This window comes from Podarcis erhardii (genome assembly GCF_964252035.2).
Source record: "Podarcis erhardii genome assembly, chromosome: 1".
In the NCBI taxonomy this organism is placed as follows: Eukaryota; Metazoa; Chordata; class Lepidosauria; order Squamata; family Lacertidae; genus Podarcis; species Podarcis erhardii.
In genome coordinates this window covers 94930185-94946423 of record NC_138497.1, presented here as the reverse complement: position 1 = coordinate 94946423, position 16239 = coordinate 94930185, and the positions used below count along the sequence as shown (strand labels likewise).

General features: G+C 40.5%; 2 protein-coding genes and 1 long non-coding RNA gene across 6 annotated transcripts in view; 1 reads left to right on the top strand and 2 right to left on the bottom strand.

Annotated features, from left to right (window-relative positions):
• ZNF148 (zinc finger protein 148) overlaps positions 1-16239 on the top strand; it is a 36714-nt gene that overhangs the window by 7857 nt on the left and 12618 nt on the right. Inside the window, exons 1-5 of one of the 4 annotated variants that reach the window (XM_081871519.1) lie at positions 8591-8679; positions 10151-10497; positions 12231-12359; positions 15440-15563; positions 16155-16238. In XM_081871519.1, the coding sequence (XP_081727645.1) occupies positions 10168-10497; positions 12231-12359; positions 15440-15563; positions 16155-16238 (667 nt within the window). In that variant the 5' untranslated portion in view covers positions 8591-8679; positions 10151-10167. Of the gene's footprint in view, positions 1-8590; positions 8680-10150; positions 10498-12230; positions 12360-15439; positions 15564-16154; position 16239 lie in introns of those variants that run through there. The other 3 variants (XM_081871520.1, XM_081871518.1, XM_081871521.1) reach the window with 3 other exon arrangements.
• LOC309348998 lies at positions 535-8558 on the bottom strand. Its single transcript, XR_014159608.1, has 2 exons — positions 8436-8558; positions 535-1544 (listed from the first exon to the last, which is right to left on the bottom strand). It is a non-coding gene; the product is annotated as an uncharacterized lncRNA (long non-coding RNA).
• On the bottom strand, positions 1760-3027 carry LOC309348425 (putative CENPB DNA-binding domain-containing protein 1). The gene is made up of 2 exons (XM_081873586.1): positions 2272-3027; positions 1760-2196 (listed from the first exon to the last, which is right to left on the bottom strand). The coding sequence occupies exons 1-2, from the start codon at positions 2752-2754 to the stop codon at positions 1903-1905; spliced, it is 777 nt and encodes a 258-aa protein (XP_081729712.1). The 5' UTR covers positions 2755-3027; the 3' UTR covers positions 1760-1902.

Below are 16239 nucleotides of genomic sequence, written 5' to 3'. Positions count from 1 at the left end.
AGATGTTGAAAAGCATGGGGGAGAGGACATAACCCTGAGGCACCCCACAAGTGAGAGCTCAGGGGTCTGAACACTCATCCCCCCCAACCACTTTCTGAACACGGCCCAGGAGGAAGGAGCGGAACCACTGTATAACAGTGCCCCCAGCTCCCAGCCCCTCTAGACGGTCCAGAAGGATGTTATGGTCAGTGGTGTCAAAAGCCGCTGAGAGTTCCAACAGAACTAGGAAACAGCTCTCACCTTTGTCCCTAGCCCGCCAGAGGTCATCGACCAGTGTGACCAAATTTAATAAATAATAATAATAATGAGAACTGTCAGATGAGTATGGAGTCCTTGCTTTCAATTCTAGTCAATGGATTAGCCCATGGTCAAATGTTCCCTTAAGGCAAAAATGCCCAGTGCAGTTGGTAATTTAACTGTCTGTTGCATTGCGATGTCACTGGATAGAAAAAAGCAGGGCTAAATATTCCTCATCCCGTTCTCCTTGCACATAGCATTAAGTAAGCCAGTTTTAAATCAATAGCACAACATGAACAAAGAGAAATAATAATTTTATATTTTAGAGTAATAATGTTGGGAACATTACAGCACAGATAGTCAATATGGTGCCCTACAGATGTTTGTTAATCAAGAAAAAAATCTTTAATTGCTTTATATTGAAAATGATTCAAAGCAGAAATACAATATATTAACAATCAAAAAGAGACATTTAAAAGCCTTTTTGTGTGTGGATTACATAGTCCCCATTTCACCAAACAGCATGACCAGTGGTCAGGGTGATGGGACTTTTAATTCAGCAACATCTGGAGGGTACTGTGCTGGCTAGCTCTGCATTACAGATTCAACACATGCAAATCTGCAGAGCTCCAGTCTTTTTGTTGCAGAATACAAGCTATGATATTGTGGTTCCATCACTCAGCTCTGAATGGCTGCATCTGAACATTTGAAAGACACTGATCTTGTTGAACTTTCTGCTTCACTAATGCTGTGGAGTTAAATGGCATTGCTTCAGTCTTCGAATTTGCTCATATGCCACAGGAGAAATTCTCCAAGTGGCAGCTCAATTCTGTTCCCACTTGTTGCTGTGATAGCAAAGTTTTGTGCCACAAAAGCTGTGGTGGCATGCAGAGCAGAGCAAGGGAACAGTTCCTTGCTGGCACAAGGATGTACCGGTGTTAGGAAATGTCTTTGCAGGGACCTCTCTTCCCATCTTGAAAACCTCATTGCACAGTGCTTCTGTGACGTGAAGGGGATTTTCTCCTCTGCTTGAGTGGTAATACTTTTAGTGCTTTTCCAGAGTGCGAGTCTAGCTCCTGGTCAGCAAGTGGAACTAGCATTCACTCTTCTTTCCAGTTGTCTCTATGCGCAGAGTATCAGACTCTTAGAAGCATCAGTGATCCCATTCTCTTTGGCAGTTACACTTTTAAGGGTGTGTTGATTTCTTTTGTTGAAACGGAACATAGCGTATTACCTTTAAAGCTTCCAGTACCTTACAAACCCAGTCTCACTTTCACGTGTACCATTCCAATCTTTAAGATGTGCATCTGCCAAGTTGAAACAAAAGGACATGTAGAGAGGTTATCTTAGTGGCTGCCCCAAAATGGTGATACAGTGGTGCCCCACAAAACGAAATTAATTCGTTCCGCAATTTTTGTCGTCTAGCGAATTTTTCGTCTTGCGAAGCACGAAATCCCATAGGAATGCATTGAAAATCAATTAATGCGTTCCTATGGTCAAAAAAAGTCCAAACAAAGCCAAATTTGGTACAACAACAGTTTATTAACTGCTCTTTAAAGTCACACATACTGTAAAGAGCAGTTCAAAAATTGAAGGGAAAATAAATTAACTTTATAAACATGACAGAAAAACATTTAAAAATCAACAAAGTGTACAGTACATTTTCTAAGACTCTGGGGGACCACTCGAAGAAGGCTCCTCTTCCACTCTTTGCTTCTTGGTCAAGAACCTGTCCATAGTCTGCTGCTTTATCCGCCTTTTCAGCAGCTCCCTGAAAGACGACATGACCCTCGTATCATAAAAGTTCCCAGCGTCATGTGCCACGTGCTTCTCATGGTGGTGTAGATCTGCAAAAGTCTGCACCTCCTTCCACTTCTGGCAAATGTCCCTCAGTCTTTCGGAGGACAGCCGTTCCTCAGTTGCTTCCTCCTCTTCCAGTGAGGCCTGCTCCTGCGCAGCCTCTGCCTGCAGAACGTAGCCCTCCGTCGTCACAACCTCCAGGAACTCCGCTGCAAAGTCTTCAGCCGCAGGAACATCAGAACTGGCAGCCTCTCCATGCCTGACCACACTGTGGATGCCAGATCTTGTCTTGAACCGGTCAAACCAACCTCTGCTAGCCTTGAAGACTTCTGGCTCGGCTGAGGTTCCTGGCTGTTCCCGGATGAGGTCAGCGTGCAAGGCCTTGGCCTTCTCACAAATGACGGCCTCAGACACTGTGTCCCCTGCACGCTGCTTCTCTTCTATCCAGATGAGCAGCAACTTCTCGACCTCCTCCAGGACAGTTGGGCGGTTCTTCACGATCCTGGTGACTCCCTTGGCTGCATCAGTCGCCAGGATCTTCTCCCTCATCTTCAGGATGGTCCCGATGGTCGATGGGTTCCTGCCGTACTCCCTGGCGATGTCCGTCACACGCATTCCGCCGTCGTGCTTCCAGATGATCTCCTTCTTCATTTCCAGCGTCACCTTCTCCTTCTTCCTCTCGCCGGCCACCGCAGCAGCAGTCTTCTTGGGTCCCATGGCAGCACAGCTCCTACCTTCGTAAACTCAGAAACAGAAAAAAAAATCAGTGATGTGCTTCAAACCCAAAAAATACAAAAGCAGCCAGCCACCCACCACACAGAAATTAAAACCCAGAACCAAGGCCTTGAATCCCAAGCACCCCAACCCCAAATCCAAAATCCAAAAACCCCCAAAAAAGTTTTAAAAGTTTAGCTTACCAAATGGATGAAAGAGAAGTTCTGGAAAAGCTTCAACAATCAACCACCGACGTCCTCAGAAACCTCAAATGGCTGCAAAATAAATTTAGGAAAAGCTTCAAAAATCACCAATGTCTTCAAAAACCTCAACTGCTCCCACAGACACGCACCAACCCACCCACAACACAGAAATTGCAAACCCCTCCCCAACTGCTCCCCCAGCCCCTCCCCAACTGCTGCAAACCCCTCCCCAACTGCTTCCCCACCCAGACAAAAAAAAAAATCAAAAAATAACAACATGGCCAGCACTCAGAAATTCAAACTCAGAAAATTTTTCAAAAAAAATCAACCTGGCCCAGTGGTCACAGAAAATCATAAAAATTCCCAAAAAAGGCCCACAAGCCCCCAGATTATCGCAAACCCCTTCCCAACACCAAGTCCTTGAATCCCAAACACCCCAACCCAAAATCCAAAACCCCCCAAAAAAGTTTTAAAAGTTTAACTTACCAAATGGATGAAAGAGAAGTTCTGGAAAAGTTCTGGAAAAGTTTTGGAAAATCTTCAAAAGTGAGCAAAGTCTGAGAAAAGGCTACCAAACCACGTGCTAACAGTTGCTCCTCGAAGTCAAGTCGCAACTGCAGCTGCTCAAGCTAAGCACCCTTGGTTTTAACGGTTTTTACACAAAGGAAACAAAGTCGCGAGACGTTTTCGTTTTGCGAAGCAAGCCCATAGGGGAATTCGTCTTGCGAGGCAAATCGCGGGCGAAAAAACCTTTCGTCTAGCGAGTTTTTTGTCTTGCGAGGCATTCGTCTTGCGGGGCACTACTGTACTCTCCTCCTTAGAGGCTCACAAGATTTCAAGTCTACAGCATTTTGCTTACTTAGGCTGACTTTCAATGCCCTAAGTCAAAAAGATATGGGGCAGTAGTGGCTTTTTCTATTTAGTGTTACATTATTCCCAAGCTTTCAAAAGGCAGGTTTGAAATGGAAATAAATTAATTAATAATGTTTATACAGTTTAATGTTGTATAAATATGCTAAACTAACAAGTAACAGTTGCAATTTATGACTTTGTTTCGCAAGAATTACCTCTGCCCATTTGCCTTTCTTGCTTTGCATTTCAAGTGATTTAATTCTATGGAAATCAATAGGACCAAATCAATTTAAAATATAGTGTCATTGTTTAATGAAGTTGTATTTTGGTATAAAACCAATTTCTCTGTAAATTCTCTATTTATCATGACTTTATTCTTTCATTGAGCAACATACCTTTTTAATACAGGTCTTTAAAACATGGACTGGCCAAATGGCTGGGACCACCCACCTGCCAGTTTCCTGATATCATAATGACATCAGTTCACTGATATCTCTTAAAATTCAAAGGAGGTTGCTGCTACCTCTGATCAGCTGATGGGAAGTTAGAGGGAGCCCCTGTGGAGTCTCTGCAGAAGTGGAAATGCTCCTAAGATAAAACAGTACTGTATAGGAATTTTACTGACATACTGTTAAAAAATCTTACATGTAATAGAAGAACTTTCTTACTCTTTTATTACAGTGCTAATTTTTTATTTTTTATTGTAAAGATCAAGAAAATTGACTGGAAGATATTCTTGCCTGTAATTTTGTGCACTTGAAGCTCAGTGTATACAGAGGTTAATCTTTCTGCTATTAACTCTTTTGGGGTTTTGAACAAGACAGGGAGTTATGTCCCAGCTCAGAGCAGAAGTTTTTATACTTGAGCAGTATGTTTAGCATTGCTGTGAAAGGCTATACAACTGAATTCACTTGCAAAAGATGTGAACAGGCTTTTTGCATGAAAGACAAGACCAGTGCTTTTTCTGGGGGTACTCAAGGGTATGCAGTACTGGCAGCTCCCCCCCCCCAACGTTAAAAGTATGGCACTCACTGTAACAACTTCATGGTGAGTACCAACATCTTTTTTTCTTCTTTTAAAAAGGCACTGGACAAAACTAGAGTAGTAATGTGTACTGATGCATTTAGATTCTGTGGCTGGGGCAGAGGTTTTTGTTATCGTATGTGGTGGATAATGATATGGCAGTATCATAAGCAATTATTGATATGACGCTACGTATTCTCATCCAGCACTGGATAATGACGCAGTTACATGACTGTATATGCAGCTGTCTTATGCTGAGTCAGAACATTAGGGCACCTTGCCTTGTTGTTGTTGTTGTTGTTTAGTCGTGTCCGACTCTTTGTGACCCCATGGACCAGAGCATGCCAGGCACTCCTGTCTTCCACTTCCTCCTGCAGTTTGGCCAAACTCATGTTAGTAGCTTTGAGAACACTGTCCAACTATCTCGTCCTCTGTCGTCCCCTTCTCCTTGTGCCCTCAATCTTTCCCAACATCAGGGTCTTTTCCAAGGAGTCTTCTCTTCTCATGAGGTGGCCAGAGTATTGGAGCCTCAGCTTCAGGATCTGTTCTTTCAGTGAGCACTCAGGGCTGATTTCCTTCACAATGGAGGCATCTTGCCTAGCAGTGCCAATCCTTCAGAAAAATCTCACATTCTCAAAACTGGGTGATGAGGATGAAGATATGAAACCATCTTATAACAAATCCAACCGTTTCATCATCTTGCCCTGTGGTATATATTCTATCTGACAACAGCTCTTCAAGGTTGCGCGGTGAGACTTTTCCCAGCCAAGATCCATTTTTAACAGATAACGACTGAGCCTGGGACCTTCTCCCTGCAAGGCTTGTGCTGCTGTTGCTGAGCTATGATATCTCTGTGATTCTTAAAACCTTGTCAGATAAGTGGCCTGCTATATTCTTTCATTGTACTGGCAGACTAGAATGGATCATTCCTGACAATGTTTCTGTTTGGGGCTATTATTAATCTGAACGTTACTTTTATAGAATCAGATCGAGTGGTAAAGAATTATTTCTTGCCTTGCAACCTAATTTGTTGCTTTGTAGATCTTTGCCCAAACTGGAACAGGTCTCCTTTGTGTTGTTTGGTACTCTGGTTACCAGTTTGGTCTGAAGTGTTTGGTCCTTCAACCATTCATAATAAAAAGCTGAGGAAATACACATACAAAACCTGTGCATTCACATTGAATCTAGGACTGGGTGATGAGAGTCATCTTGCCCTGCAGTATATATGTGTGTCTGAATTGCTTTTAATTATGTATCTGATTTATTCATAAGATAATTTCTAGCTCATTCTTCCTCACAGGGGAGGTCACAATAAAATAACACTTCGGTGAAACCAATTCACTTTTTAAAAGCAGAGAAAAATACAGCATGTCTTAAGAAACACCCAGAGAGGCACCACTTGGGCTCCTCACTTTCAATGACAATTCCCTAATGGGCTGTATCCAATTGTGCCCCTCTGCTGATTGAAGGCTCTTTGTTCCAGTGGAGCTGCTAAGAGCTGATTTGCCACTCTCCATCTGTAGTATCCCTTGCCCTCCGCTGGAAATCTGCAGGAGAAAGGGGAAAATTTCTAAAATCACTTGCCCTCATGGAATCTCTGCTGGATCAAGGAGCCCTCCATCAACAGAAGGACAAAACTGGACACAACCTTATGTCTAAATAGGTCAAGGGCCAATGATTATGCTTCAGCACTATAAATCCTTTTCTTTTATGTTTTCAGTTCCGTGGTTGTACAAAATACCAATTTCTCCTGATACTTCCTGCTTCCTTTCCTTTTGTAGAATCATCAACATGATCTTAAATGGATACTGGAAAATCTTTTGATATGTGACTTTCAAAACACTCATATATCTGTAGCTTTTGAATTGAATCTAATGGTTTTTATATTTTCCATAAATAACCAGAATTCATTGTAAAAAATGGTGTGAGATGCATTGCAACTAGATGCAGTGCAGTAGAGTTGATCAGTGTAGCAGAGCCTGAAACTATGCAAGCACCATGGGTCAATCTGCAGGCAGCAGCATCACTACTTAGGACAGGAAAAAACCTATTCATTGCATTTTCCACAGGTTTTTTGATTTTTTTTTTATGGTAAGGAAAATATATCAAATTGGATTCCATCCTTTCGACTACCTATCAAGACCTAGTAAAATATACTGTTTTGTTTTTTTTAAAGTATGTAACTATTCTGTTTGTGAGATTGATATAGGATTTAAAGAATTTGGGACAGTTGCTGAATTGATGAGCATGCATGTTCTAAAAAAAATGTGATAATATTTTTAGAAAATAATAAACTGCAGGATTACTTAAGTAAGTTATATATAGTTTTTGAGAAGGAGGGAGAAGTCTTCTTTTAAGAGCCACTATTTTGTTTCAGGGAGCATATTAACGTACCAGAGCTAGTACATGGTGTATAATATCATGCATTTTGTCAAGGGTCAATTTGTTTTGGAAACACTTCCTTTTGTAGATACAATCCAATTTTCTGGCTGACCTATTGCAGAATTCCATTATTTTTAAAGTTTCAGTGAAATGTCTCTTTAAACAAAGCTCCCCCCCCCTTATCTAAATAATTTGCCTATCATTTTGTTAAAGGTGCCTTCATCTATCTTTATCTTTCATCTTTTAAATATATAAATAAATTTGAGGGGCCCGCAATAATGTTTTTTTAAAAATCAATTCCAGTTTGAATTGTGTGGTCTTGCCTTTGCCATCTGAATGTGCCTTTCTTGCAAGAGCATTGCTGTAAATTATTGCTGGGAAATATGGTTGCTTTCTTGATTTCCACCATGTGTGTAATCAAGCATAAGGTGCTGGTGTACACTAGTAGCCATCTTGGATAGGCCCTCATAAGCACTGGCAGTATCCATAAACAGAGGCAATGCTTGACTTCTCAGACTTGGTGTTGATGAACGCTTTACAAGAGTTTCGTGAAGTTTCTGACAAGGCTTGTGGTGATAGGAAGGTGAGATAGTGCTTAAATTAGCAGCACATTCTGCATGAAGGTCTCTGCCTAACCCAGTATTCTTAAAAACTGCTAGGGCCAAGGAAATTGTTAGTATGTAGTGACTTTTTTCAGAAAATTTATTTAAGTGCAATTCTCTCATTGCCTGTCTAGTCCTTTAATAATTAAAGCAATTGAACGGCAGCAAGGCGTATTTCTTCAGCCTTTGACTGATTCAGGAAAGGGCAATTTCACAAAAATGTCTATCTACAGACTCATTTTCCATATACAGTTAACGTATGCATCATTTTAAAGATAATCTTCCAAAGTTTAATTATCTGGCAACGGTTTTTCAAAATAGCATGTTACACATGTGTAGAACAGATTTTACATATGAGAAGTTTGACATGCAAGCTGATTCAGAATTTATCTATTTTTATCTATCTAATTTTCATTTAAAGATCTATCCAAGAAAACAGACAATAATGTAATGATCCTTTATTGACAGTATGTCTCATTTGGTAAATTGAGAATAAATTTTGTTGGGAATAAAATCAGATGAGTTAAGGATGATAAAGGTTGGTTTAGCATGTTATGTTGGTCACAAAAACACACCCCTCTCCCACAAATGAAAAGAAAAATCTAAGCAGACTTCTACTCACCCAGTGAGACTCCATGTCCTCCTTGTGGACTTTCCACAGGCATCAGGCTGACTGCTGTGAGAACAGAATGCCGGAGTAACTAGGCCTTGAGTGTGATCCAGCAGAGCTCTCCCTTACGTTCTTATGCTATGTTTCTCCTTTGGGGCATGGAAGAGGAGAAGAAAGGGAAGTTTCAGTGTGCAACCAAAAGTCCTTGCACCAGCAGAAGCACCTTGTTAGCTACTGCCCCATGTTTTGAAGTAAGGTGCAGTTTGGAAAATTTCAAGCTAAAAAAATTAAATGGTGCATCTATCTCATGAGCATAAATCTGTTAACTGCTCCAGATCCAAACCTAAGGAAGCAGTGAATCTTTTGAACTCTGAAATTCTATTCCCAGTTTGGAATCTTTTTGCAAAAAGTGTCAGATTTTGAGACTTTATGAGTAGTTGGCATGTATTTGTTGAGGGATGCACTTATCCTTTTTCTAGGGAGAGATTTACAAAGACCCTGTATTCAGATTTTTGTGAAATTATTCTTATTCTGGTGATTCGTGTGTGTCAGGGCTGCCTCTAGGTCCCAGCTCACAGAGGACCAACGCTAGGCTGTCGTAATGTACAAAAGTCTTTATTGAAGTTCAGTTTCCATTTCAAAGCCGCAGCGTGCAGCCCTACGTCTTAAACTCTAGATCGGCGAAGTCCTGTCTGAGTCTCCTCCCCTCTGACACCAGTTTAAGATCCTAGCCCTGCTCCACCTTTTCCGCTGCTCTCTCCTCCTCTGGGTCCTCCTGCCCGCTGGGGCATTGCCCTTTCTGGACTCTTCTGAGGCTGAGTCGCTTAGCTCCTCCCCCTGCCTCCGACGGGCTTTAGGACCCGGTTCCCAATCCTCATTCTCTGCTGTCCCGCGCTCCTGTACATTTGAACTTGCCTCTTGCGCCAACCCAGTGACCTTTCTCCTAACCGTTACACTACTTCTGTTACTGCTTCCCTCTTCCGGGATACTGGCCGGATCTGACCTCCCCTCCGTTGTCCGACTCTCCGATGGAGGCGTGGTCAGCTCTGCCTCGTCTTCTCTCCCTGGTGGGGAATGCACTGGCCCCGATGCTTGGGACTCTTCCCCCCCACTCTGCTCTGGTGGGGAAGCTGGTCCTGATTTCCAACTACTGCTCTGGGAGTCCCCGCTGCCCCCTTGCTCCTGGGGGGTTCCCCTTGGGAACCCCCTACCCCTGGCCACTGGCGCCCCCTTCTGTGAATCTTCCGATTCGCTGGAGAGGCTCATGGAATCCCTCGGACCACTGTCATCTCCTACGCTCCCCTCGGATTCCTCCCCCTCCTGTGCCTCTGCTCCTGAGCCCCTGACAGTGTGTTTTTTTACAAACAAGTTAGAGTGACTCACAGTACCTTTAAAATTATAGAACAAAGTATCACAAAAAACACAAATAACCCATAAGAAGAGTAAAAGTGTTCATCAACATGCCTTACATTTCCCATGTATGTATCCATAAATACCCAAATATTGTCAGTGAAGCTTGAGTGTGGGGCTGTGTTTTTAAACACTCTGCCTATTAGCTCTATTGTATTGTTTACTTTTTTTTCTTTTATTGTATCATTCTTTAAAAATCGTTTCTCTTGTTCTGTTTGTCTTTTTTGAGGTGTAACTGTCTACTTACGTAACAAAAATGAAATAAATGGTAAATACTCTGCTAATTGAGTTTTGTTTTTTTGTTTTTGTATTTGCAGGTTAATTGCACTTAAGAATGAACATTGAAGATAAGCTGGGAGGATTGTTTCTTAAATGTGGTAGCATAGAGCAAATGCAGTCATCCAGGGATATGGTTGGAATGGGGGCTGCATCTGACCAGTCGGCAGTTCCTGTGGAACGGCAGGAAGCAGTGCTTCAAGACCGGGCTATGGCGCACCAGGAAATCCTTTCTGCAGAAGAAGTGCTACAGGAAAGTGAACTTCGGCAGCAAGAAATGATCCCACACGATGAACTCATGGTCCACGAAGAGACGGTGAAAAATGATGATGAGATGGAGGGGCAAGACAGGCTTCCTCAAGGGCTTCAGTATGCGGTCAATGTCCCTGTAAGCAATTTATTTATCAGGGCTTTCACTTAAAAGTTGAGCAAATCATATCAAAAGGTCTGCTAAAAAAAAAAAGAAGTATGGCAGGAACAACCAAATGAAAACTAAAATAAAAGTAGTTCATTACTCTGAGAAAAAACAATTGGAGGTTTGTTGTTGTTTTTTAACAAGAACAACAAAATGCTATAAATCCCATGGCATTTTTTTTTATCTCTGGTGCTGTTTGCACAGTTAAGGAGGTAATAAGATATTGACTTACAGTGTGGGCTAGGAATAGAGCCCATGGCTAAATTATCAGCCCCTGGTTCCCTTATTTCTTCCTCTGTAAAAAATAGTATAGTCAGAATAGATGTATTTGCAATCAACTTTGGGACGGGGGGAGTTATGCGCCAAGAAGGGCTGCTTTTGGATAACAATCTTAACCTTTCTAAAAATCTTGGGAATCTTAGATGCTGTGAACCAACCACTGTTTATTTAGGAACACGTTCTCATGTTTTAATACACATTTTATACACTTTTTAAATATATGTCTTACATAGACGGTGCTCATTTGACTTTAAGTGTCTGCATTCTTCCTGCAAATGAGATAAGGACTTGAAAATGCTTCTGCTATATTCAAAGAAGTAGTGTGTTGTTGTGGTTCCTGCACTTCTAACACAGTATAGTATTGGTATTTAATGATGTGGATTGAAAAGCAGTGGAGTTTACACAGTTAATTCTGCGTGTGTGAGGAATAGCTTCTTAGATTGCAGCTGGGTTAAAATACCGTTTTACGTTGATGGTGCTTTGTTGTAAGAAAGTAACGGGAACTTTAGAAAAGAATGAGATGCTTTCAAACTGTTACCAGAATAAAATAATAAATTCTCACTGTAGTGGAAGACTTTCAAGCCTTGAAAATCAATCAGCAACTCAATTTACACCAGGTGTTTGGTTTTTTGGTCTGCTTCTATAACAGAGTCTTGTTGCTGAAAGTACAGTTCACAACCTTAGGGGAGAAAATTGAGGTGACAGAAGCTGTGTGTGTTTGAACATGGAACAGCCCTAGTAACAAAAAACAAGGGGGTTAGGTGGGTGTCTGACTTTCACAGCATATGCAGGATACTTGTGGTACACTTTCCTGCTCCGAGAGCTTTTGTTTCTAGCTGGGCCTCTGATCTTGCCTGGGAGAAAACTGTTTGAAGGGAAGCAGGGAAGTAAGCTTTGGAGTAGGGAAAGGTTCCTGATTCCTCATCCACATGCCCCTTTGAAGGATGGCCCCTTCAAATAGGTTTGATATTGTCATGGTGGCTTTCTGTTCTACTGGCAGAAATGAATGTTTGATTCACAGCAGGAAGAGACCAGAATTTAAAAGAAGGGTTGAAATTATCATAGTAGTTCTTTGGCAAAAATGAGGGTTTGGCTTAGAACAGTGAAACTGTGGTTCAAATGCCAACATAACCATATCTTAATTTATAAAGTTTTTTTGTCAGATGAATTTTTTTTTTAAATGTTAAATTATATGTGGCATGTAATCCAAGCTTCTGTGCTTGAAGGTATGAAAGGAGTACCATATTGGAATACTCGCCACAAATAGGACTTTTTAAAATAGCCTCTTCCCCAAAACAGTACGAAGGGTATAAAGTAATTCCAGATGTATTACTATTTTTGAAAGAATTTGTTAAAATGTGTCTTATATGTAATTATATGTGTCATATGTAATTAATATTATCTGATGCTGGCACTTCATATCCTAGCAGATCAGCGTGAAACAAGAAATTACATTTACTGATGTAGCAGAGCAGCAGAAAAGGGACAAAAAGCTAATACGAGAGGGTTTAGATATGCAAAAGAAGAAGAAAAGGAAACAGCGTTCACCAGCAAAGGTAAGACATTTAATTTGAACCTTGAAGGCAACTGGAGATTTTCCTTGAATTTGCAATTGGAAATGATAGTATTTGGAAACCATAGATTCAGCCACCTAACTTTAATCTCAAAGCCAAGCCACAATATATTCATAGCTTGTTTCTTTGAAATTCTTTTCACAGCATGAATATTTGACATACTTTAACATCTGTTTCCCAGGCATCTCCTTCTCTAAATATTATCTTTTGATGAGTGTGTAGTTTTAAGGACCACTTATCAATTACGGAGACTGTTTAGATTAATAATAATATTGGGCTTATTTAAATATCATAGTGTTTTTCTAACAACTTTGTTTTTAATCAGACAGGTGCACAAGTGTTGAAATTGATTACTGCATGCACCTGAAATTAAATGAATGCCTTCCATTCACAGGCTTCTAATTTCAAATAAGCCATTTTAATCTAATATTCAGTTTTCAGAGTTGCACATCTTGAATTTCCTCTCAGGAAGTGCAGCAAAATGCTATGCCTGAATTTTGAAGCATAAAATATGAAGCATTTGAATATATTTTTATTCAGCTTCCTGCTATACAATTTACACTTGCAAATTCAAACTCAGTACTTGCCCACTGCAGTATTATTATTGTTTTCATTTGCAATTCCTGAAGTTTAATGAAAACTAATTGGAAGCACTGATTGGAAGCTATTTTCATGTACTTGTTTCAGTCGTAGTTTGAGAACCCCCTTTTTCCTTTGTTTCATTGTAGAGGTTGTCCTTCAGATCTTCCTAATATTGTATAGTAAGAGATCACAAATTGACCAGAGAGATTGAGAGCAGGTTGGGTACTGGAGGGTCATTTTCTAGTATTGACTTTGAAGACTATAACTATCTAGAGCATGAACATTATATACACTCCCCTGAGGAAATGAAGTATTAGAAGGGCCCAATCTTAAGTGTTTGAATGTGCAGTACTAGGTATAAGTCAAGTTCATAGCTGTATATCAAGAAAGGCAATCAAGTGTAATTAATGGTGTATTTTCTTTTCTATGAAAAGAAAGTCAAACCAACCTACTATAACTCGTTTAGCAACTGTGTTCCCCTCCCCACCACCGCAAGGCGCATGATGGTGAATGCCAACTGTATAAGGCACCCAAATACCCTAGAACCAACAGGATCTATCAAAACAAGTATTTTCTGCTGCTGTTTCTGAATCTTATTGATTAGGACTACCTGAAGAAAGACGGGCTTTCTTCCATGCAAAGAATCATTTGCAGGGACACCTTTAAAAGGATTACACTCACTTAGAACAAACTCTGAAGAACTGCACCAATTTAATGTACCCAAAGGGGCTTTAGGCTTGTGCTTCTTGAACAGCAGTTCTCTGTGCTGTTAAAATGGAGGGAACAAAAGCAGCTTGTGATATAGCCATGGGATGGGTAAAAAAGCCCATGGGAGCATTTAAAGTAGCTACGAATTGTTTATCTTTAGCATTGTAGATGCATAATTGTACAGAACAGATTCATTAAAAGTCACAACATACTACTGAAACAGGCTTTATGTGTTGGCTTTGTTCATGTCACAGTGTTTAGCTTAGCTCCAGGAGAGGAGATTGCAACTGCTTTGCTTCTCCCTGATCATTTTGCTGCTGTGCCACCCAGACCTAAGCCAAAGGTGGGCTTAGCATGTTGTCTAAAGCCGGGCTCATGGTTTACTTCTCCCAGACAAATACTGAACTATAACCTATAGAACAAGCCTTGGCTACAGCTCATAGTTAGTCTGCAGAGACCTGAGCCACACCCCTGGATTTGGTCTGCACACTAAGATAAACTATAGTTTAGCTCAGTGTGATGCAGTAAAAAAATGACCAGGGAGGAGTGACGTAAGATTTTCTGTTATTGTTGAGCCATGGTTTTGACTTAGCATGACATGCAAATAGGGCTGTTGTAATGGGTTATTAAGACTGAACAATATTAAGGTTATCCTTAACCTTTTGCTGAGATGGAAGAGATAAAGTACACAATTATCATTTCACTAACATGTAAGTAAAATTACCAAGCTACAAGTCCTGTCACCAGTATGCTTGTACAAAAAAAGAATTGCAGTTGCTGGATGTACTCCATGTCTTGAGAAATAAAATGAATATAACATGAGGGCCTCTAGATTTTATAGCTTTCTGTTCTTGCCCAACTGAGTAGATTAAAGACTGATTTATAGTGCTACCATTTGAGAGGATAGTGATCCTGTTTGTACACCAATGGTTTAGCATGATTGGAGCGAATGTCAACCACTCTCAGGCTTGCATGCTCCCTCCCCTCCCCTCTTCTCCTGCTGATTAGCTAAATGTAGAAACTTCTACTTCAGCTTTTCGTTAACTGCGGCTTCCTATGTTGTCTGAATTGGAATATGTGGTTTTAACATACAGTAACTGAAACAATGGTTAGTTTCGGGACAAGCCAACTTCATAATCCATGGTTTGAAATCAGCTAGTTCTGAAATCTGCCATATTTAATGTGAAACCACAATTTGTGGTCTGATGACACAGGAAGGTGCAGTTAACTAAGAGCAGAAATAAAGTTTCTGAACCCGTCCTGTCTGCCATGTTAGAGAAAGATGGGGACACAGGCAAACCTGGGAGGATAGGCTTGCTCATGTCACAGTTAACCGTATTTTGAATGACAACCAAACATGATCGAAAATATTCTGACTTGGCCTACTGAGAATAAATTTCTAGCACAGGCTTCCTCAACTTCAGCCCTCCATATGTTTTGAGACAATTCCCATCATCCCTGACCACTGGTCCTGCTAGATAGGGATCATGGGAGTTGTAGGCCCAAAAACATCTGGAGGGCCGAGGTTGAAGAAGCCTGTTCAAGCACTTCTTTGGATGTATTATGTGTATTATATATAACAAATCTTGAAAAGCTAAGGTTCAATTAGGTCAACTAAAAGATAGTTAATTGATATTTATGTCTACAGTTTTCCTATTTTGCATTGTGGTATTGCCTAGAAGTGCTTGATTACCTCCATTATGTATTTATATGAATCTTGTAATATTGTTGAGAAATTAATGTGAGACTGAATTTTGCCCTTTTAAAAATAGATCCTTACAATAAATGAGGATGGATCACTTGGTCTGAAAACTACCAAATCACACATTTGTGAGCATTGTCATGCTGCCTTTAGAACCAACTACCATTTACAAAGGCATGTCTTCATTCATACAGGTACTGCTTGAATTTAAGTTGCATTTTATATTATCTAAAAATGGTTGGATCTTTAATAATGCACTGAATTATGAAAAATGATGCAAACTTTATATTCCAAAGTGCAGGAAATGTGGCATCTAAGCTTAGGTATTCCATGCACCAAAGTGTCAAAAAATACCAGAAAAGAATTAGTGTCATTTCTGTTAATTTGAGATTTACTGTGTTGCTTTGCTTTCTGTACAAGGATGGGTTGGTAAGTCACCCAATTTCCAGTTTTGTCTTGTTCATAGCATAGTCTCTGGGTTCTTACTTTACCAGTGATGGAACTCTAGTTGGAATAGATGAAAGAGTTTTACAGTACCTTAGATGACAGCATCCTGCCTGATTTTGCTCATGAGCTGCACTCCTCTGTTAGCAGCAGGCTCGCCGAATCAATAGCCTTTTTCTTTTTAGCCCAGGTAGTTTAGACAGACTTTTTTATACTAAAATATTTTGGAATTCATTCATATGCTGGATTCCAGTAGCCGACTATTTTATTTCTCAGCAGAATCTGTTAGAAACAAATGTTTGTAGCTTTTAACTTACAGATGTGGAATTATATTGTTTAAGGTGAAAAACCATTTCAGTGCAGTCAGTGCGAGATGCGTTTCATTCAGAAGTACCTGCTACAGAGACATGAGAAGATTCATACCGG

Bases quoted from the DNA above. Each gene is read 5' to 3' on its own strand.
- LOC309348425 (XM_081873586.1), bottom strand. From the start codon at position 2,754: ATGGGACCCAAGAAGACTGCTGCTGCGGTGGCCGGCGAGAGGAAGAAG. The intron at 2,197-2,271 runs GTTCCTGCGGCT...CTGCAGGCAGAG, and splicing joins GAGAGGCTGCCAGTTCTGAT to GCTGCGCAGGAGCAGGCCTC.